Source organism: Cornus florida, unplaced genomic scaffold (assembly GCF_030987335.1).
Source record: "Cornus florida cultivar Cherokee Brave unplaced genomic scaffold, ASM3098733v1 CherokeeBrave_3.0.0_Hap2_Chr09, whole genome shotgun sequence".
Lineage (NCBI taxonomy): Eukaryota > Viridiplantae > Streptophyta > Magnoliopsida > Cornales > Cornaceae > Cornus > Cornus florida.
In genome coordinates, this window is record NW_026775579.1 from 87,078,171 (window position 1) to 87,099,838 (window position 21,668).

A 21,668-nucleotide genomic window follows, 5' to 3' on the forward strand; every position below is an offset into this window, starting at 1 on the left:
TTTGGTAGTTCGAATTTCGATTTCCAAGTTACCAGTTATGCTTATTGTGTGCTCCTGATTTTTATGTTAAAGCAGATTACTCGAAGTAAAAATTGGTTCAATGAGGGGTTTGTTTCCCTAGTGGTAAATCAAGGCCACACAAGTGAGCAAAATAATTTAATATTATAAATACTCCATAATAGAATAGTTTATATTATTTTAATATTATCTTTATTGTTTTTAGACCCATCTTGGATAATTCCAATCGTAAAACAAGTCGAATCAATGTACAATATACGGAACAACAGGAGGAATCAATAAATGGAGTTATTTAGCATCCAAGAGCCTGTTGATTAGATCTACAAGGTGCTTCCACTCCCCGATTACGGAAGAACTAGATTCACATCAGAGAACGGTACTATGTACGGTCATCCCAAGTTTACATTTTACTATTTACAGCGTTACGGGGTGCATCGTAAGCGAGACTATATGGATTACCCCTCCTTCGGAGTGGAAGGGGAACCGAAAGTAATCTTCAGATATTTTAATAGATAGAATTATCATTTTTAATAGATAGAATTATCGATATTTTAATAGATAGAATTATCATTTTTAAAATATCTTACATTGAAGATTACTTTCGGTTCCCCTTCCACTCCGAAGGAGGGGTAATCCATATAGACTCGCTTACGATGCACCCAGTAATGTTGTAAAATAGTAAAATGTAAACTTGGGATGACCGTACATAGTACCGTTCTCTGATGTGAATCTGGTTCTTCCATAATCGGGGAGTGGAAGCACCTTGTAGATCCAATCAATAGGCTCTTGGATGCTAAATAACTCCATATATTGATTCCTCCTGTTGTTCCGTATATTGTACATTGATTCGACTTGTTTTACAACTGGAATTATCCAGAATGTGTTTAAAAACAATAAAGATAATATTAAAATAATATAAACTATTCTATTACGGAGTATTTATAATATTGAATTATTTTGGTCACTTGTGTGGCCTTGATTTACCACTGGGGAAACAAACCCCTCCTTGAACCAATTTTTACTTCGAGTAATCTGCATTAACATAAAAATCAGGAGCACACAATAAGCATAACTGGTAACTTGGAAATCGAAAATCAAGGACAGGGTAATTAATTAAAAGCGAAAATTATCTATAGTTTTAAATGGCATCTACCCTGGCATCTTCAATACTATTAACAATCCAATGGATTAAGCTAATAAAAAAAGAAAATCCTATGATTGGATATGGTCATATAGTAAATAAGGCAAGCTAGTCACAGTCTGAAAAATTACTTATAGTTTTAAATGGCATCTGGCATCATCATTCAAAGACGGTTAACAACAATAGCATAAGCTCAAAAATAATAATAATAATAATATGATTGGATAGGGGCATATTCTCCAAATTCAGGGGCATAGTAAGAGTACTAGATTCAGTTATTACTAGATTAGATTCAATTATTACAATACCAAACGAAAGCACAACCTCCGCAAGAGTTTCATTTATCAACTGCTCAGCCTTGGCTATTTGCTCCGGAGTACCCATGAGCTCAACCACTCTGGTTGGGGAATTAGGGTCTGCATCCATCTTTTTGCTTGTGCCTGGCTGACCATATGAAACGGGTATACACGAAGGAGCCATATTCGAAAACATATGCTTCTGTCCTGAATCTGCATTCAATCAATTCAATATACCTAAGCACTACCAACTGATGCGAGATTCTAGACAACCAATGAACATGTAGATTACATCCATACGCAGCCAAAACTAAAATAAATCCAAACGATTTTAAGCAGTGAATCCAAACAAACAACAAGACGCAACTACACAATGAAGTCACTAATAAGTATAAACACTTTTAACGGAACTCTCTAGTGATGAAAATTAATCAATTGAAATAATTAATAAGAACAAATTGAAGAAAAAACAAGAGCAATCAGGCTACTAGACATATACACAAAAATATACATGCATTATATATATATATATATATATATATATGAGCTAAAACCCTTACTGTCATTCGAATCGAAACCACCACCGCCATTCTCAACCCTAGGGTGTTTAGCTTCGACGTTGTGGAAGAGACGAGCGGCTATCTCCTGACAACGCTGCTTCGCGATCTGGAAGTCATCGACCGGTGGAGGAATGCTGTTGTACGACGACGGCGCGTGACTTGAATCTGGTGACTGAGACACGATTGGAGCAGAGAATCCGGTGGCCTGCCACGTACCGGACGACGGAGGTGGCGGAGTTTGGTCACCATACTTCCTCTTGTTGGTGGCTGAGTCCGGACCAGACGCATACTATACCTCATCCGTCATTGGTCTCTACTTTTCTACTTCAAATCTCTGTAAATCTAGAGAGAGAAAGAGAGGATTTCGAAAACCCTAGACAGAGAAATCGAAGGTACTCGGGAGAATGCGTATTGATGCGCTTTTATAGAGAGACCTTGGGACAAACGCATTGGAAGATCTTTTATGGAAATGCATGTTTGGTTACCTTGGTGTAACTCCTCGGAATACATGTATGTAATTACTAATTTCTATGTAAGGTAAGAAAATAAAAAGAAAAAGGTCATTTTTAGGTAAGAAAAGGAAATTGAAATATATATAAAAATAAAATAAAATAACAAAATTTAAATCTATAAAACTCTATCACATATAATAAATTATTACCTAATAAAATTCAAATCATACTAAATTTTAAATTATCTAATAAAATTCAAATTACAAACGTGTAGTGGGGAATTGTTTTCCTTTTTTTTGGTTGTAAAACTACAGAGGTAGTTCAGGGAATTATATTCTCACTTTTACTTTTTTTTTTTTCTTTTTCAAATATATGTAGAGCATAGAGTTTCAAAACAATGTCTAAATTCTTCATTAACCTTTCTTTGTCAGGGAGAGGGGGAATGAGATGACAACCAAATTATTTTCCCGGAGGGAGAGAGTTTTTATTTTGCCTTAAAGGGAATTTTATGTATTTTAGTCTTCAAATTGATAAAACGTCCTTGTTTTCTGCTCATTACCCCCTCTCTATTATTACTTCAATATTATAGATATTCAGGTAAAAAAAAAAAAAAAAATTAGAAACACTGCCCATGGAAGTGTGTTCTAAATTAGCCAAACAAACATTAAAATTAAGTCCACAGAAGAACAATAGGCATACAATTTTTTTTTTTAGTTAAAGGATAAGCTTCTACTTAAGGTTGAAAGAATGTACATTGTGTCCCAATTAGGGAAGAGATAAACAACAAACAGAGCACATCTAAAACCAACATTACACTTCTAATTACACAACCCATCAACCAGTTTAAACACATAAGCAGCAGCTGAGAGCCAACTCCATCACTGTAATCTTCAGCCTCTCATGCATTGGTTTAGGATAATAGCCAGGTTTGACCACAAGCTTTGGAACAACCCTGCTGGAAAAGTAGTTGCAGTTGTGAGAGAGATGCGATCTGCTTCAAGTCTAAGCTACTTTTAAGCTTGATTGTTGCAAGTCTGGCTCTAACACAGCTTGAGCTATAATGATTGGTTTAGAATTTTATTAAAACCAACAAAGGCAATGATTGGTTTTCTTTGTTGTGGATGCAATGTGATTTTTTTTATTTTTTATAAGCATGCATTGATTCAAAAATTCAATGTACACTTTTTTTTTTTTGGTGGAATGATAACTCTAGCTGTACTATACGAACAAAAGATTAAGGAAAACGTAACATATGGCTCCATTTATTTACATTTAATTTTTAAAAAACATTAAGATTTATAAAGTCCACAATTTTATCAAGTTTTTAACTCACTCCATTAACAATGTACCTTACCTAACAAATATATTTATATATAAATAGATAGATATAATTTGAAATATACCTTTTAACAATATTCTAGCTCCTCAAACTGATTTACACCTTCACTTTTGCAAATTGCAACTTCCAATTCATACAATGAAGTAATTCTCTGAACACCAACAAAGCAGTGGATAAATGCATTGACCTAATTAACAAAAGTAAAAATAAAAAGTAAAAAATTAATATAAATTGAAGAAATTGAAATGGAAAAATACGCCAATCTCAATACTATAAGTTAAGGCACACTCTGATAGGGCTTGTTTGGCATAGCTTTTGCTTCTTCTTTTTTATTTTAAGGAAAAAAAAAAGGGAGAGAAGTACAAGCTATCACTTCCATTTGCCTTATCCATTAGTGTTTGGAAAGTGTATTTAAAAGAGCTTTTAATGGCAGAAGCTTTTCCTTTATCTATTTGGCAAAACATTTATTAAAGCTCTTATATTGCTGAAAGAACTATTTTAACCTAAAATAGAGCATTGTTTTGAGCCTATTTGGCAAGTAGTTAAACAATTTTTTTATACAACTATTCCTAAACACTATACAAATGAACCATTCAACATGCATCATCAGATTATAAGACACATTATATTGTTTGATGTAACATGAATGATATTATGAAAACTATAATTGTCAGTTTTCAAAATACAGATGCCTAAACTTTTCTCAAATTCTTCATGACCAGAAATAAGAGTGAAAGTGAGCTATGTTACTTGTCAAAGTATTGTTACTTCACAAGAGATTTGTGTGGAAATTATTTGAACTTGAAAGGTGAAATCCATCCACAAACACATCTTCAATATTATCAACTTTAGAAAGGAAGATTGGCCAATAAAAATAAAAATCCTGAATGAGATTTTTCATAAAAGATCGATATAATTAATTTACATGGACAATTAGGAAAAGTGACATGGACAACATGGAGGGAATTAATGCTAGGAAAGAATAAGACCAAAGTTGTGGGTAGAGTTCTGGGAAAGGGTTTTGTTGTTGTTTAGTTAATAAAGACTCCAACAATTACTTGCTTTCTTTCCTAAACTTTTCTCAGCAATCAAGCAGAGAATTAAGGGAAAAAAATACTGTTATTTTCACGTTACCTTTGCTTCTGTTTCTATAAGGCGTTGGAGATGCTGGATTTGTTGCATTTGAAACCCTAACGATTCCCATGAATCGGCTCGCAGCGTCAACAGCAGAGACTGCACGACCTTCCATGCGGACACACATTCTCCGGCGGCAAGAAGATCGCGGCGAGCCTTGGCAGCCGCTGGCTAGATCCTCTCTAGCGTTTCATTGACCCTTTGGTGTCTGAGGTCAGACCCTTTATTGGGGAACCGACGGAGAGGGGGATCACGGTTTTGGCTTAGGGTTTTGAAAAATCAAAGAAAAACCAGGGATACTACAGGAGCTGCAAGCGAGACTGCTACAACCGGTTCACTTCCTCTGGGCTTCCTTTAATAATTAATAGGTAACCTTTGTGTAATCCTTTTGCTTGTGAGTAGGCGTATTGAAGCTTGTATCTTCTATGGGTAATTCTATATATAGTCTGATTGTGAGTATCTTTCTTCACTTCCTTAGAGACTAAGGAAGGTATTTAATGGAATTCATATTCATTTGTTAGAGCGGTTCGATTTCCTGGTGCATGACGTTCGCCTGTCCATTCATTGATTTGAATTCCTATCTATCGAAATAATATACTTGAGGCTCCGACGAGTTCAACAGACAATGTGTCCCATCCAAGAAAGCCTCTGAGTCGCGATGTCGTCGATCCTTTCTTCACTTGGACTTTTTGCGGGGAAGTTAGGGTTCTGGAAGTTAGGATTTTGTATATATATATATATATATATATATATATAACCTAAAGCTTAAAAACCCTTCCTGTTATTTTAACCTAAAACTCTTCCTGCATGAATCCTTCTGCCGCCGCTGAGAAGAGCGAAGCCATGATACACCGAAGGAAACGAGGAATTGAAGGTGACACGTCATATGAAATCACATTATACTCTTGAGACTACCCGTCAAGTCTCTATTGCGATTTAGGTACGTTTGTAAATCATTGTTTGCTGCAATTTCCAATTCCCCAATTTGAGAGATCATATCTCAATGAATCAATTAAGTTTGACGGTCAAAGCATGCGGCTACAACCGATGGAAGACCAACGATTTCAACTCCATAGCCTATGACTGCAGTGATGATTCTGAGCAAAAACTATGCTTTCCATGTAAGAAGTATAAGGAGTCTTATGTACTGAAGTGTTCTTGGAATGGTTTAGTAGTGTTGAGTCTTATAAAGGAACCCATATGTGTACTGTGGAATCCATCAACTAAAGCATACAAGAAGTTCTCACGTCCTGATCAAATATATAAGGATTATGCACTACGTGGATTTTGCTATGATTCTTTAATGGATGATTATAAGTTCCTCTTTTTCTGTAAGTCAGATTTTGTGGTTTACAGTTTCAGAGGTCAATGCTGGACCGGGACTAACCGCTTTCCTTATTTGGGTTATCGCGGTTGTTCGGGCGTTATTGCTAATGGAGTATTACACATGGTTGCTTATAAATCCTTGATCAATAATAATAGAGTCAATCACGGCTAGAGTTGCCAACGTGAGACCTCCCTCTCCCGACAGATTGGGCATGGTTGGAACCTCTGATCCACCAACTTTTATGTATGGTGATTCCTACACAACTTTTATGTATGGTGATTCCTACAGAGACGAACAACTCTACGTTGCTGGCCGTACAAACCAATATGAGTGTGTGATTGTTTACTTTGATACGGTGGATCACAAGTTCAGGGAGATGCCATCACCAAATTGTATAAATGAGGGAGCTATGTTTGATTTGACGGTTTTGAAAGGATGCCTCAGTTTATATTTTAGTACCATTGATAAGAACTATTTTGAGGTGTGGACTATGGAGCAATATGGTGAGCATAATTCTTGGACCAAGTTAATTGTCATCCCACATTGGATACATAAAAGACATATAAATTATTTGGAGCCATTGTGTGTTACGAAGAAAGGTGATATTGTGATGATACTTTATAAGATAAAGATATTCATCTATAATCCTAAAAATAACAGGTGCACTCGTCTTGCACGAACAGAAGTTTGGCAGCCAATAGCAGTTTCATATGTGAATAGTCTCGTTTTTCCTATTCCAACACCTCAAGTAAAAAGAAAGAGGGGCAAAAAACAATTGTAAGGAAGTAAATCAATTTCTAAGCTAATTCATGTCTTTTGATTGTTAAGTTTGATATTAGATATTGAAATAAATATAAAATTTTCCTTTCGTTGGAAAAATAGTTGTAATTTTTGTGTTATTGTTTTTGTTGTATTAATTAATTACTATAATTAGAACGTATTTGGTGCACAAGCATGGAGTCCAATGTGGACCATGTGTTGGAGGTTCGTGCAGCTCGCTTTGGACTCCATGATATGCACCAAAATGACGTTAATTTGGTACATAGAATGGTAGTAAAGACACAGTAGGCAAGAATTTTGAGAAAATAACTGAAACAAAATATGTATGCATATATATAAAGAACGCGTTTGGTGCACCAGTCTTTGTAATTTTAAAAACCCAGACTGACAAGCATGAGGACAAGGGTTTCAATATTAGAGCAACTATTTTTTTTTTTTTTTTTTTTTTTTTTTTTTTTTAAACAAAAATAATGCCAAGAGTTGAAGTTTCTCCAGTCTTCCCTCCTAGCACTCCACATAGGGGCCAACACTGCATAAAGGCAAAATCATTTGTTGTTCACTTATTTTCTGCAAATTAATGTAAATTATTGATTGACATTATAAAATCAAGGTAAATTATTTGAGATTATTCTTAAGCAGTGTCATTTAGTCACATGGGCATCAAGAAGTAAAATATTCATTTTCAATATAGAAGCTCACATATCATAGTAAGGAACTGACTACTTACAGAGACTGAGAAACAGCAGACATAGCAAAGACTGGTGCACCAAACGCATCAGAATTGCACACTCTCAACGATTCGTCATTGAAGCTCTCCACGAACTCAAAATATTCCATTACAATTCTTTGTTCGACAACACTTCTCATCTTATCCGAAAGCAAATTTAGCTGGAAACCTTCCATAAGCAAGGCTACAAACATAACTGATGACAACTTAGATCCACTACTGCCAACAATGGAACCGTAAGCTCGATCTACCATATGTTGTGGACTACATGAAAGAATCATGCAACTTGATCTTGCAATTTTGCGTAAAGCACTACCAGGAACAAGAACTGAATTTGAAGAAGCCACAAATCTCAACAATAAGCAAAGTTTATCGATAATGTCAGTCACCATGTTTATTTCAGTATGACGCACCATAAAACACCAAAGTTCCATAACAATCTCCCAGCAAAGGAAGTGAGGATGCAAGAAGTTTTCGAGCAGGAAGGATTCAATTTCACCCCAAGCTGGACTGGAATAGACTACAATCATGAATGTTTTCAGTGCGTGCAGAATGTTAGAAAACATAGGCTCATAAGCTAATTCCGGGGTTTCACTAGAACCATTTAATATAGGAACTTGCAAAGCAAGGACGGAAGAATACACCTCCACATCAATTAAGACATCAAAAAGCCATCCAAGCTTTCTAGTGATCCCTAGTATTACATCTTCTTCAAGATCAGCAGCACTTTTCAAAAAACTAAGAAATAAAGCAACCCGACCAAGCAATAATATTCTTGCTCCATGCATAGCATCACAATTTAAAGAAAACATTTTATCGATTGAAGTAGTCCTATAGTTACTATTCCGACCTCCAGGGATAATCATTAAATCACTTTCATCAATGAACAACCAGTACAGAATTTGGAACTTGTGTTCCTGTTTCACTTGAGCTGAATTTAATAAAGAATTCAGTAAAATGGAATGCTGTTGGCTCCAGAAGTTCTCCCAACAATTCACTAGCAGATTTCAGGAGTTCCCCTTTACTCAGTGAGATTCTGAAAGTTGAGATCATCAGGACACATAGTGTTATATCCCTGTCTATTGAAAATGCTTGGCATGGGTATTGGGAGGATATTCTTACTGCATTAATCAGGTAAAATTTTACTGGTAGGAATATCCTTTTAGCATCTGCCACAGAAACCGCTTCCTTCAGCACAGAAGACCAATTCTCAGCTGCACATCTTAAAGATTCATTTGCCAGTGAAATTAGAATGAGAACAATATCAGCCACATCCACCTTTACTGCTAAAGCGCCCTTGCCACGCTGAAGCAAGGTAACCACACCTCTCCATGACAAATTAAGTATAGTCACAAGACTCCCACCATCTTTAGCTGCAAGGATACCCAATTCACACAGTTTTTCTACACAGCGACTTGTTATATTGATAACATGATTTGCATTATCAGCCCCTTCAAAATCTATGATGTTTTTAGCTTTATCAATTCTTGCATTGAAGAAATCCCAGTTTACATCAGAATACACCTTGCAAAGTCGTATCACAGCATCAAGGACTCCCTGTGCTGTCTTCAGTATTTCCAAACCAAAAGCATGAATTCTCTGTTCGGTGATGATAAAGGAGAACCTTAGCAAGTGATACTACCAAGTTTTTTGGATTAACGGTGAATTATGTAGACAGAATAACATTTTTTACAAGGTGGACTGGTAAAGAACCCAATTTCATAAAATTTCATAGAACGACAAACTTTCCCTTAAAAATTTAGGATTTTAGCTTGCGAAAATTTCATACCATCTACACAACATTCACAATCTGCTATAAGGATGCAAATGTACCAAGCCATGCTGAGTTCTGGAAAATAATAAGATTGGCTTGTCAAACTAAGATCATGTTCAAGCTCAACCGAAGTTTTAACTGAATTTGGTGAAACGTGTTCAGTTCAACCAGCCAGTATAAAAGAACCCAATTTTGAGGTCAAGTTCGATTTGACAAAGAATATTTTTCAAATTGAACGATAATGATGGGAAATACATATAAACTAAGTAACTTAAAGGATTCCAGGTCTACATTGAAGCAAATACCGACTTTTCATCATAATTACAATAGGTGGAACGGGGGGAACCAGAGCCATACAACTAAAACTTATATATATCATTAGTTTCACTAATGTAAATATGTCGAGCTTGGTTCCTCAAGCTGAGGTCATTAAGAAACTAAGCCTTATACTGAGGCATTAGAAAGGTTCATCCAAAAAGTTGATGAGGTCGTTACGAAGCTGAGCCCGTGATTTCAGCTTCGCCCATTGCTAAAAGGCTCTTTTCCTTACTCAAAGTGCATACTTCTCAAAGAACCAGCACTTATGTGACTGAAAAATCATAATATATAGAAAAAGGCTGAAAACTGTTTACAACATTTTGCACAAATAATTTTGCATATAAACGATAACGAGCAAATTAAGTGCTTCCGTGTTTCTAATCTACCAATTTCCCTATGGAATTAAATATATTTTTTACTTCACTTGTAATTTATGTCACATGAGACGGATTTAATTTGCTTGATAAACAACTCTCTTAAACAATTTTTTCTCTACCACGAACATGCACATAAATAATAGAAGCAAATATTTAATACCTTAATCTCCAACATTGAATCCTTCGCCAAATTTAACTGTTCGATAGTGAATTTCTCAACAATAATCATCAACTCCTTGTCAACTAGAAGAGGATATCTTGCAAAGCTGAAAAACTAGCAGCAGAGTAGCTCAACAAATCCAAAAGCAACTGAAAAATAAAAGTTCAAAGCTGTCAAATAGAACTGGATGGCCTTAAGGCGTTAAAAACACGTCGCTGCAGAGAAACTAATGCCGGACCTTCTAAATTTTCAGAAATCAAAGAAAACACAAACAAAATTACCACTTGCAAAAAAATAAATAAAATCACGAATATTCATACAAAAAAAAAAAGGTACATAAGATCTCATCTACGAAAAAGGAGATGCATCGAGGAAGAAAGACATGTTTTTGACATAATGAATGACGCTAGGAGTTTAATACAAGGAACGCAGATGAAGTGTCCTAAAAGTTAAGAAATTGTTAATCTAAAAAATGATCTTGCGGAAAGGTATTAGTTTTCTCACAATATACAATATTCGCTCCTCTGATGATTTTCCTTTCCTTGCCCCAATATTAGGCCAAGATGGTCACCTCCCTTGACTACCCATTTTGCTGAACATCAATATAACCCCATTCGATAGAACTAAATATAATTACATTAACATATTAACGAAAATGTGCCTCAACCTATGTCACTCCTACACGAATCAGTGTCCGATATAACAATGTAACAAATGAGATGTTGTCTATGGTTCATTATCAAAACCATCCTTGTCTTAATCCCATATGAACGGGAATTTAATATATATATATTTTTCAGAAGGTAGCCCTTTTACGTTCATTTCACTACATGCGATATCACTTATAGTATTTAACTTTAAGAACTCATTTCTAATAAATTCATCCCATGTTCCTGCCTCTCTCTCTCGCTTACCCTCTATACAAATTAGTCTCCTTCTTGTTATTGCTGCATTTATGGGTCTTCGTTGTATATGTCCGTACCACATATATCTACTTTCTTTATTTTATCACCAACAGGCATCACTCCTAATTTCTCCCTCACACTTTGATTAATGACCTTATCTCTTCTAGTCACTCCTACCATCCATCTCAACATTCTCATTTCAACTACATGAATTCGTTGTAGTTTTTTTGTTTTAAAATTCCAACACTCTGCTCCATATATAATAGTTGGTCTAATAATTGTTCTACAAAATTTTCATTTTAACTAATTTGTTATTCTTTTAAGGGCAAGCCTTGGCAGAACAGTAAGGTTGTTGCATTGTGACCGCGAGGTCACAAATTCGAAACAAGGAAACAACCTCTACATTGCGGAGGGAAGGCTGCATGCATCTGACCCTCCCCAAACCCTGCAATGGCTGGAGCTTCGTGCACTGAGTTTGCCCTTTTTTACTTATTTGTTATTCTTTTATCACACAACACACCACAAACCTGTCTCTATTTTGTCCAACCTGATCCAATTCTACTAATAATATCGCCATCTATCTCATTATCCTTTTGTATTATTGAACTTAGATATCAAAAACTGTTATTATAGATAATTCTTTGGTCTTGAAGTGTGGCCATATTATCAATATCCGACCCTTCATTAAATTTACATTCCATATATTCGATTTTAGTCCTACTAATTTTTAAACCTTTTGATACTATTGCATTCCTCCACGATTCTTATTTTTTGTTTTTCCTGTAATTATTTTGTGGTGGCCTAGCGGTATTAGCCTCTTACTTCCCAAAGGGAGGTCAGGGGTTCAAGTCTCAATAAAGACGTATGTGTGTGAGTACCAACTAAAAAAAATATATATATTTTGTGATTTAATCTTAAATTACCGTGCATAAATGTGGGCTTAGAGGTTGGTGTTATTTTACATTTATAGGAAAGTCACGAGTCTCATCACATATAGTGCAAGAAGCTGACCATGTTTGTTCCAGACAAAAAAAAAAAAACTGCCATTTCCCTGTTCATATCCAAACTTATAATTCTACAGGATATAAAAAACCTTGGCAAAATTTAGATGTATGTGTAGAAAAGTTACACCACAACTATATATTTGTTCTCAGCACTATAAGCAATTAAATAAAAAAAATGATCTAAAAAGAAAAGATCAATTATCTAAGAAGTTAAAGAGGATACAAAAGTTTGGAAAACTGAGTATCATCTCCTCTGATTTTTTATAAACACTCTGCTTCTTCTAAGTTCTGTCAACAGACAAATTATATTTTTTCCCAAGGATAAATCCGGAAAGCATGGCTATGCAAATCCAAATTTAAGTATATATGACTTCAAGGAAATTGGACTAGGAAGCAGAATTGCATGAAAAGATTCTAATACATTATCCAACCTTTTGGAGAATAGGAGTTAGTATTGAAGTGAGTTCCTTTTTTAGTATTAGTATTTTATATACCATAGTTTAATATGATTTATAACACAGTAAGCTATTTAAAAAGGTATTATGCAGCGCATGTGCCTTAATATAATCATACTTGTAGATTCAATCATCCAACGTGTATAGATTCAATCATCCAACGTGTATTCAGTCAGACGTATATGACTATGTGAGAAAAATGATAGTGCAATACTGATATAATTTGATTTAAATAAAGAACCCTACAGATTTCAATGGATAATTACACACTTCAAATTTAGATAAGCCAGCTAAATAAGTGACGAATAACCTATGACCAACACAATCTCGTCCAAGTTCACATCAATGAAATATATCAAGGGGAATTTTGGGTCCAGCACTAGGTTCTTTCTACAGGAAGCAAGTTGACATAAAAACTGCTTGATTTGAAAAAGAATAAAGGATTATGCAAAATGAAGTTGGCACTCCTCTTTGTGTATTTGTGCGAAAAGATTTGCTCTACGATAACTAGTTGAGAGGAGAAAGCGCCACTTTTCCCTACAGGAAGAAGATGGCATTTCTTCCTACAGCCTTAATAGTTAAAACTACAAATGGAGGAAGAATAAATCATACAAATTGTAAAATTGAACTTTTAAAATTATAACTCAATTTCTGTCGAATATCATTCACCTGAAAAAAGAGGTTACAATGTTCTTCTTCCTGAGATTCATCGGTTGACATAAGTGTCATTTTCAAATAACTAAAATATATCTTCTGTTAAGACAAGTATTCAATAAACTAGTGAAGTAAATGCAGGCCAGACAAAAATCTACCTTGGTCCCTAGGGCAAGAAATAGTCCATGACATCAGGATATGTCTGATTCCAGGTATTTTGCAGCCACATGAACAATAGTTTTGTTAAGCATGCACAGAGAAATGTCCAAACATGTGAAGTCTTCCCAAAACATCTGGTCATTTGCTAAGATAATTAACATGATAAACAGTGGAGAGCAATCAAATAATGCAGAGCAGAATATTTTTCTTCCGTCAGTGCCCTGCATAATGTAGAAATCATCAGCATGTTACATATCAATGATTATTTCAATAATTCTTTTTTTTTTTTTTTTTTAATAGTATAAGAAACTAGGCAGCTTTGGCACTTATTTATCATTGATTTAAAGATAAACTACCACTGATCCCACTCCCAATATAATAGGCAATTAAATAATGAGCTTATCAAGAGCATGAGGCACAGTAACAATAACTATTGTAGAATAAAGGCAGAGAAAAAGGGTAATAAATAAAAGTATAATATTAACAATGATGACAAACTATCCATTTTAGGCTTATATCCATATATTCAACGACATTCCTTTATACATTTACACTCAGCATGAAGCACATATACTAGGATGTGTCACTTGTCATGCATCAAAATCTGACTTGATAATATTATGACCAAATCTAGGATAAAAATTGCATCATGCTTTAGTAACCTTTTACTTGTCCTACCAGAAGCGAGAAATTAGTTTCTTTTAACTCAACTTCATATCAGGAAAAAAATCAAGAAGATATGCCCCCATAATTTAGGTTGTCATGAGAAGTCCCTGTTACATCAGATTCTAACTGACAGCATACAGTTTTTTGAATCATGCTGTTTGCCATGTTCCTGTATGAGCTTTATATGCCAAAATTTCACATTGACAGAAACAGTCCTACCATTCTGTCTGATTCAACAGGTTACGACTCAATTCACAAAGCCCCAATTTGAACTATTGAGTAGATAAGACAAGTACATTTTCCTTAGCTCTATCAAAAACCACATCCTCTTTCATGCTTCATTCGGTATGATTGTATGAGGGATGAAAAACAGGAAGAAGGAAAGATGGAAGGCATAGAAGAGGTCCCTAAAGAAAGGAAGGAGGTTTTCACTCTTTTAGTGTGGTTTGAGAAAGAAATATGGGACGGGTATGTATTCTTAAATAGAATATAGTGTGGTTTGAGAAAGAAATATGGGACGGGTATGTATTCTTAAATAGAATATTATTATTATAGGCAAAAATTTCCCCTTCTCTTCAGAGGGACACAATATGTGAATAGAGGGGGAATTTCCTCCTCCTTTCCTCCCACTTTTGGGTGGAAGGAATAATGGGGCCAGATGGAAAGGCCCCATCTGTCTTTTCGTTCCCCTTTCCAACCAAATCATGGAAGAATCATCAACAACCCACAAATGCTTCCCGGTAAACTAATGCTTCAACATTGCGCTAATTTTGATTATCCATTGAGATAAAATTATCAGCTCACCCTTCCTTTTGACCAAACCAATCATTAGTTAATCACCCACTCTTCTCGGTCATCTTATATTTCAACAATTAAGACAAACCATAATATATTCCCAGTAAGCTAATGCTCAATCATTGGTGAGTGTTGAATAGCCAGAACAGAAATCCCCATACAATAGATGAAATTGACCCCTCTAAGGATTAGCGAATATATTCCCAGTAAGTTAATGATAGTTTCAGATCCAAGTAACTAATTCCTTTTATCCATCCAATATGAGCCTTCGTAAAAGTGCTCCGTACTCATGTAGTCAACAAAATCTTTCCCCAACTACCTGGGGTCGGCTACATGAATCCTATTTTTCCATTCTGCACTATCCAAAGTCATAGCCTCGTTCAAACAGATTTATTACATCCTTCCCTACTATATCAACATGGACAATATCATTCTTCCTAACTTTGAACTAATGTTATATATTTGAAATCACAACCACTCTTTCAACATTTTTGATAACATTGTTTAGGGTCTCACACACCAAAAACCCAAATAAACAGTTCCAAGCACAGATTTTATAAACAACCCAGGAATCGCCTAGAACTATCAGCATTACACATGTTAAATCCAAGAAAGTTAACTAGCATCAATCCTCTAACCAGATAATTTCAAGCTAAATATTTGCAAGTATACACTGACCAAAAAACCTTTCTGGAAAGTTCATCATTCAGAGCAAAGTTACGAAAGATTAATTTTTCCATATTAATTTACGAAAGATTAATTTTTCCATATTCATGAAGCAACAGAGCTTGATTTGAACACAAGTGACAAAGGAAAATCGAAATTATATTGACAATCAAGATTGACTACGGAGCTTTTGTTTAGCACTAAATATTCATGACTACGGAGCTTTTTCTCTCATTTTACCTCTAATTGGTGCTACTACAACCATCTCCCGAACGATTTTTTTTTTTTTTTTTTTAATTCTATCATTTCTAGTCAAATTGCACATCCATCTCAACATTCGCATTTTTGCCACACTGGCTATATGCAAATGTTGTTTCCTAGCTGCCCATCATTTGATACCATAAAGTATGACTCGTCTGATAGTTGTTTGATAGAGCTCCCCTTCCAGTTGTAAGGGGATACGCCTATCACACAATAGCCTAGATTCACGCCTCCATTTAACCCATCCTGCCTTGATTACATGATTAACGTCATCTCCAATTTCTCCCTCATTATGAATCATTGAGCCTAAATAACAAAAAAATTCAGTTTTTGTACATCTTGATTCTCAATCCTCCTCATTTGTCTTTCTAGATTTACTAAAAGTACATTACATGTATTCAGTTTTATTTCGACTTATCTTAAACCCTTTTTTTCCTAAAACTTCTCTCCAAACCTCCAATTTGGCATTAACTCCTTCTCTAGTCTCATCAACTAAAATAATATCAACCACAAGTAACATACACCACACAATCTCATATTGGATGTGTCTTGTCAGGTCATCCATAACCATGGTGGGTTTTATAATCTTATCATATTATATAGAAGTCATAAAATCCTTCTTGCACTCACAACCTGCACACCCGAGTCCTAAAGATCTACCACTCAATCACTCCATCCTTACAAGTATATAGATGACAAGCTGAGGCTCCAAAATTTTGAGCCCAACATTCTAAATTTAGAGCCTGTATTTTCCCAATTCAGCTGAAAACATGCAGGCACCATCATCAGAGCATTCATCAATATATTCATAACTGAGGCAAAAACATGAGGACCCAATTCGATTCAAATCAATAAACACCTTCAAGATTTTCATTTTTCCACACGTTTAACTTTATAATTTTTTTTGGCAAATAATCAGTAAAATTCAATCACGAATAATCATCATCTTCACCATGACAAAAATCAAAGAATTTCCCACATCGAGACCCACAAGATGTAGAGATATATCGAGAGAGATACATATTGAATCATAAAGACGATGATGGAGAAAATCTGACCTTCGGACTTTGTTGCCTTTGCCGACCTGGTACATGCCCCAAGTGAAAGCCCCGAAAGCAGTGAGAAAAATTGCGACGGCACTCGGACCCTTATTAGGGATCCGGCGAGCGAAGCGGACAGGAGGAAAACCGCCCGGCGGCGGACCGTCCTGGAGGATTGGCATCTCCTTCACGCTCGCCATACCCGGCTTATTCCTTATCACAGCCTCCGTCATCTTCCTTCGTCTTCTCTTCTCAGATTCTCCGATTGTATGCGAACTGTGTCTAGAGAGAGAGTTTGGCTGTGAGAGAAACCCAATCGAGAGAATACACGTGTGTTTGTAGAATCAGGCGACGCAGGTGACACTTGTCTAGTTCACAGGCGGGTGATTAAAACCACTACTACTCACTTTTCATTTCTAGGATACTATTTCCAACTTCAATGTGAATTCTGATTCGAATTGGATCTAATTATTTAAATACGAATTAAAAAATATATATTTGATGATTATCTTAATAAATTAGATATAAATTTATTTAATTTAATTCAATTATAATGTATATAATTTTTTACATTACAATATATTATATATGAATGTTATATATATTAGTTATTTATTATTAAATTAATATACATTAATTATTTATTAATATATTCATTTGATTGTAAGGATGGCAACGGGGCGGGTTTGGAGCGGGTTTCCTTAAATTCCGCCCCGTCCCTTTTAATTTTTGTCAAGTCCATGCCCGCCCCGAGACCCGCGACAGGTTGAATTTTGATATCCAACCCCGCCCCGTTAGGAAATACTGTGCCCCGTGCCCGCCCCACTAACAAAATTTTTTCTCCCACTTTTTGGAACTTAAACTCCTGCTATTTAAATGTGCAAAGCCTAGGAATGACACAACATAAATAAAATTATGTATTCTAACAAAAATAAAAAAAATAACATGCACATAATATAATTCAAAGAACATAATAAACAAAAATAAAAGTTTAATACAACCAAATCACAAGAAGTTTTAAGCTCCAACTTCCACCATAACCAAAACAAAAGCAAATTTAATACCAAGTTTACATCCCAAATTAGGATTGTAAGAGATGGGTTGGGTAAGCCGCTAAAATAACTTATTAATATATATATATATTAAATATAGTTATATGCGGGGCGGGGCCCCTAGGATATGTATATTGAACCCTTACCCGCCTCGTGACCCTCGACGGGTACCAAATTTGTATCTATGTCCGCCCCAACGGTATAATACGTGTTCCCATATCCGTTATTAACAGGGAGGAACGGGGTGGGGCCCCGGCGGGACGGTAAAAATTGACATCCCTATTTGATTGTATAGTTACGTTTTAACTTTAAAACTATATATGTTCGTGAATATGATTTTAATTCGAATTCGGATTCGAGCTAAATAAGAAATGAATTAAAACATTCAATCCGATAACTTGTTAGAGATCTGAAATTGATAATCCGTTAACTTAACAAATCGAATATGAATTTGATCAATTCTATTCATTAACATGTCTACTTTAATATACTATCATGTATTAAGGCACATGTATACTGGAATTTTTTTTTTTTTTTTTTTTTTTTTTGTGTTACTATTTATATATTTTGTTAAGTGTCTAGGGGTGACAAAAGTTGATTCGATCTGCCAACACGATTCAAATACGACATGAGTTAAATGAATTTGAGTTGAATTTAAAGGAGTTCGGGTCATAAATGGGTGATGTGATTAACCCGTTTAGTTAATCGTATCGTGTTTGGGTTGAGCGATACGATTAACTAGTTTATACACGTTTAATTATATATATAGTAAATAAATTTCTATTTAAGTTCTAAAATTACTATATAACTTGTGTTTTATAATTTAATCTTTTGTAAATTAGAAACTATTTAGTAATTTGATTGATTGAAACTTATATTTTTATTTTGTGTTTATTATTTTTATTAAGTATTACTAATAATTTAAATAATATATATTTAAACTGGAAAAATCGGTTAAAAAAAATAGCCTCCCATAAAAATATGGGTTATATTTACTTATATATATATAAATTTGAATTTTCAAAAATAACACTTAAAAGATTTCAAATTGAAATTAGACAACTATTAAATATGAATAATATGTATTTGATAAGACATAAGTCAAAAAAAAAAAAAGCAACAACTATTGGTGGGCCTATTTCGGGGTCAAAGCCCTAGCATCAAATCCTAGTAGTGAATCGAAAATACACGGGGTTCTTAACAATAAATCATGATTCAGATTTTGAACTCGGTCGGCATACTACAGGGGCTTAGCAATCATCTTGGCTGAAGCTTCATTCATTGGGGTTGCTTTAGAGGTCTGTACATACATACATACCAACACACAAGACACACACACACACACACACACACAAGATATACACCTATCTTGAAGTTGGTCGCAAGATGATTTGGGAGATATTTAAAAATATATATATAAATGCTACAGTTTTTTCAGGTTTTGGATTGGGTTCGGGTCGAACTCCTCGAGCCCAACCCGAAGGGCTGGGACAAAACCTGACCGGAATTGGCCCTAATTGCACCCCTACTATCAACCCTCTAGATACACTGATCATTACCACACCTACCACTACCGTATGTCTTTTGCTCTCAAATATGTCAAAATGGCCATGTAATTTTCCAGAACTCAAGTCACAGTAGTATTATGACTCAGATTTCTTAACAACAATATCGACAATCCAGTGAAGACAAGCTCGAGATTGGACAGTTTGAATGCCAAGATCTCAGTCTTGTGACTGGCAATGGATAGTCAACAATAAATTACTCCCTCCGTCCCATTGTAAATGTTACATTTGAGAAATGTAACTCACAATCTTATTGTGAAAAATTATTAATTCTTCCACGACTATGTAGTTTAAGCCAATCACAAGCTGTCACGTAATAAAAAAAATATTAAGTAAAATTGACAAATTTAATTACATGATAACTTGTGATTAATCGAAATCATATGATCTTGAAGTATCTAATAATTTCTTCTAAATTGGTGATCATCAACACAGGAATCATTGGTGCCTCATTGGTGAGAGACTCTTACCTGCAACTCATTCATGGTTAGTGCTGGAAAAAGTATGAGCACAAAAGTTTTCAAAAGAGTCATGTCTTGGCTAATATTGTTCTTATTTTTTTTTACTCTTGCCAAGCATTGGAGAATTTAAATTACTCACCCACTGTGAGTGGGATCACTGACATTTTCAAAGTACTAAAGAAAATGTATAATGATAAGGTTAGGTGTTCACTATTTAAGGCATGCAAGAAAAATCAAACATTTTTTTCTTCCTCATATTTCCAATATTTAATTTTGTAAAAAAAAAAAATAACTGATGTATATACTCTTTTTATATTGCAAAATTCAATACACAATATGCTATAAAAAGTGGTACACACACTGATATCTAAACAATCAGGATCGGTTAATTCATGCCAAAAGTTTTCATTAGGGAGTTGTAGATTACTCGGTAACATGATTTGATTTTTTTTTATTATTCTTTATTTTTTTCACCACGAAACTAGAAAAAATAAATAAAAGAGACTGAACAATAAAGATTCGATAATAAAAATATGTAAAATTATAAGATTACAATTTCAATCTTTTAAAAATGACTTGTAAACTTTAAATGACCTTATATACTGTGTTGTAATGGAATTTATAATTCTGATCTACCTAAGAAATAAAGTCATAAAAAAATTATGACGAGATTACAAATTTCAATTTCTCTAAAATGACTTACAAACCCTAAATGCACTTATATACTCAGTTATAATGAAATCTATAATCCTGATCCACGGCTTGTAAGGAATGAAGAGATAAAAATAAAAACTGAGTCCGAATAAAATTGTAGCCATAACTTCACAAGAACACCAACAAGTACCCAAATCAACCAAAAGAACCAAAAGCAAAATGAGTTATCCTTACAAATTCTTATTTTCTCGTTAGCCAAACACTATGGCCAGCGAAACTGCAACACATAATCATCTGATTTCTTGACGTAGAGATACAATCCATCCCAATCCACCCTCCAAACACACCCACCACCACCACCACCACCACCACCACCACCACACCTACCATAATCTCTTGCGGTTTCAAAAAGACCAAAATGTCCATGCAATTTTCCAGAACTCAACTCACAGTAGTATGCCTCGGATTTCCTAACAACAACATCCACATTCCAGCCAAAACCGGCACCAAACTCGACGGTCTGAATGCCGATATCTCTGTCTGGTGACCGGCAATGACCGGTCAGCGACGTATTATCGCCTAAATTGTTGATCACTGACACTTGAAGCTGAGTTATGGTGTCTGACTCTACCATTAACTCATACGTTATTAAATTTTGAAAAAGAGAGAAGAAAAACTTGTACGTGATTAGTATGAACACAATTTTTTTGAAAGAGTTCATGTCTTGAATACTCTTCTTTTTGTTCATACTGAAAATATATGACTTTTTGTCAAGAGAAATGTAAAATTGTTTCAAAAGGGTATCTGATAATTTCATAGTATAAGATGGAATTATACCCGATTTAGCAATTTGATAACCTTATAAGTTTCTGAATATTAATGAAGGGTAGGTGACAAAAGTTTCCCAATGAAGCGTCTCATTCAATGC

At 34.8% G+C, this 21,668-nt stretch overlaps 2 protein-coding genes across 11 annotated transcripts; both read right to left on the reverse strand.

Annotated features, from left to right (window-relative positions):
* Positions 1-3,118: 3,118 nt before the first annotated feature.
* LOC132274898 (NADH dehydrogenase [ubiquinone] 1 alpha subcomplex subunit 13-B-like) lies at positions 3,119-17,354 on the reverse strand. 10 transcript variants are annotated; one of them, XM_059776254.1, is made up of 6 exons: positions 13,580-17,020; positions 13,437-13,466; positions 10,404-10,552; positions 7,775-9,373; positions 3,871-3,957; positions 3,120-3,419 (listed from the first exon to the last, which is right to left on the reverse strand). In XM_059776254.1, exons 4-5 carry the CDS (start codon positions 8,638-8,640, stop codon positions 3,903-3,905), a joined length of 921 nt encoding a protein of 306 aa, XP_059632237.1. In that variant the 5' UTR covers positions 8,641-9,373; positions 10,404-10,552; positions 13,437-13,466; positions 13,580-17,020; the 3' UTR covers positions 3,120-3,419; positions 3,871-3,902. The 10 variants fall into 10 exon arrangements, 8 of the variants coding, with proteins under 8 accessions (XP_059632235.1, XP_059632237.1, XP_059632233.1 ...); XM_059776252.1 differs by lacking the exon at positions 13,437-13,466 and having other exon boundaries at positions 3,119-3,422; XM_059776250.1 differs by lacking the exon at positions 13,437-13,466.
* Positions 17,355-21,002: 3,648 nt separating this feature from the next.
* Positions 21,003-21,374, reverse strand: LOC132273089 (S-protein homolog 24-like). Its single transcript, XM_059774121.1, has one exon. The coding sequence runs from the start codon at positions 21,372-21,374 to the stop codon at positions 21,003-21,005; it is 372 nt and encodes a 123-aa protein (XP_059630104.1).
* Between the last annotated feature and the right edge of the window lie 294 nt (positions 21,375-21,668).

Coding starts and splice junctions, on each gene's coding strand:
- LOC132274898 (XM_059776252.1), bottom strand. CDS start 8,640: ATGATTATCCCTGGAGGTCGGAATAGTAACTATAGGACTACTTCAATC. Junction 3,958..7,774: donor TCTGCTGTTTCTCAGTCTCT/GTAAGTAGTCAG, acceptor GTTGGTGTTCAG/AGAATTACTTCATTGTATGA.
- LOC132273089 (XM_059774121.1), bottom strand. CDS start 21,374: ATGGTAGAGTCAGACACCATAACTCAGCTTCAAGTGTCAGTGATCAAC.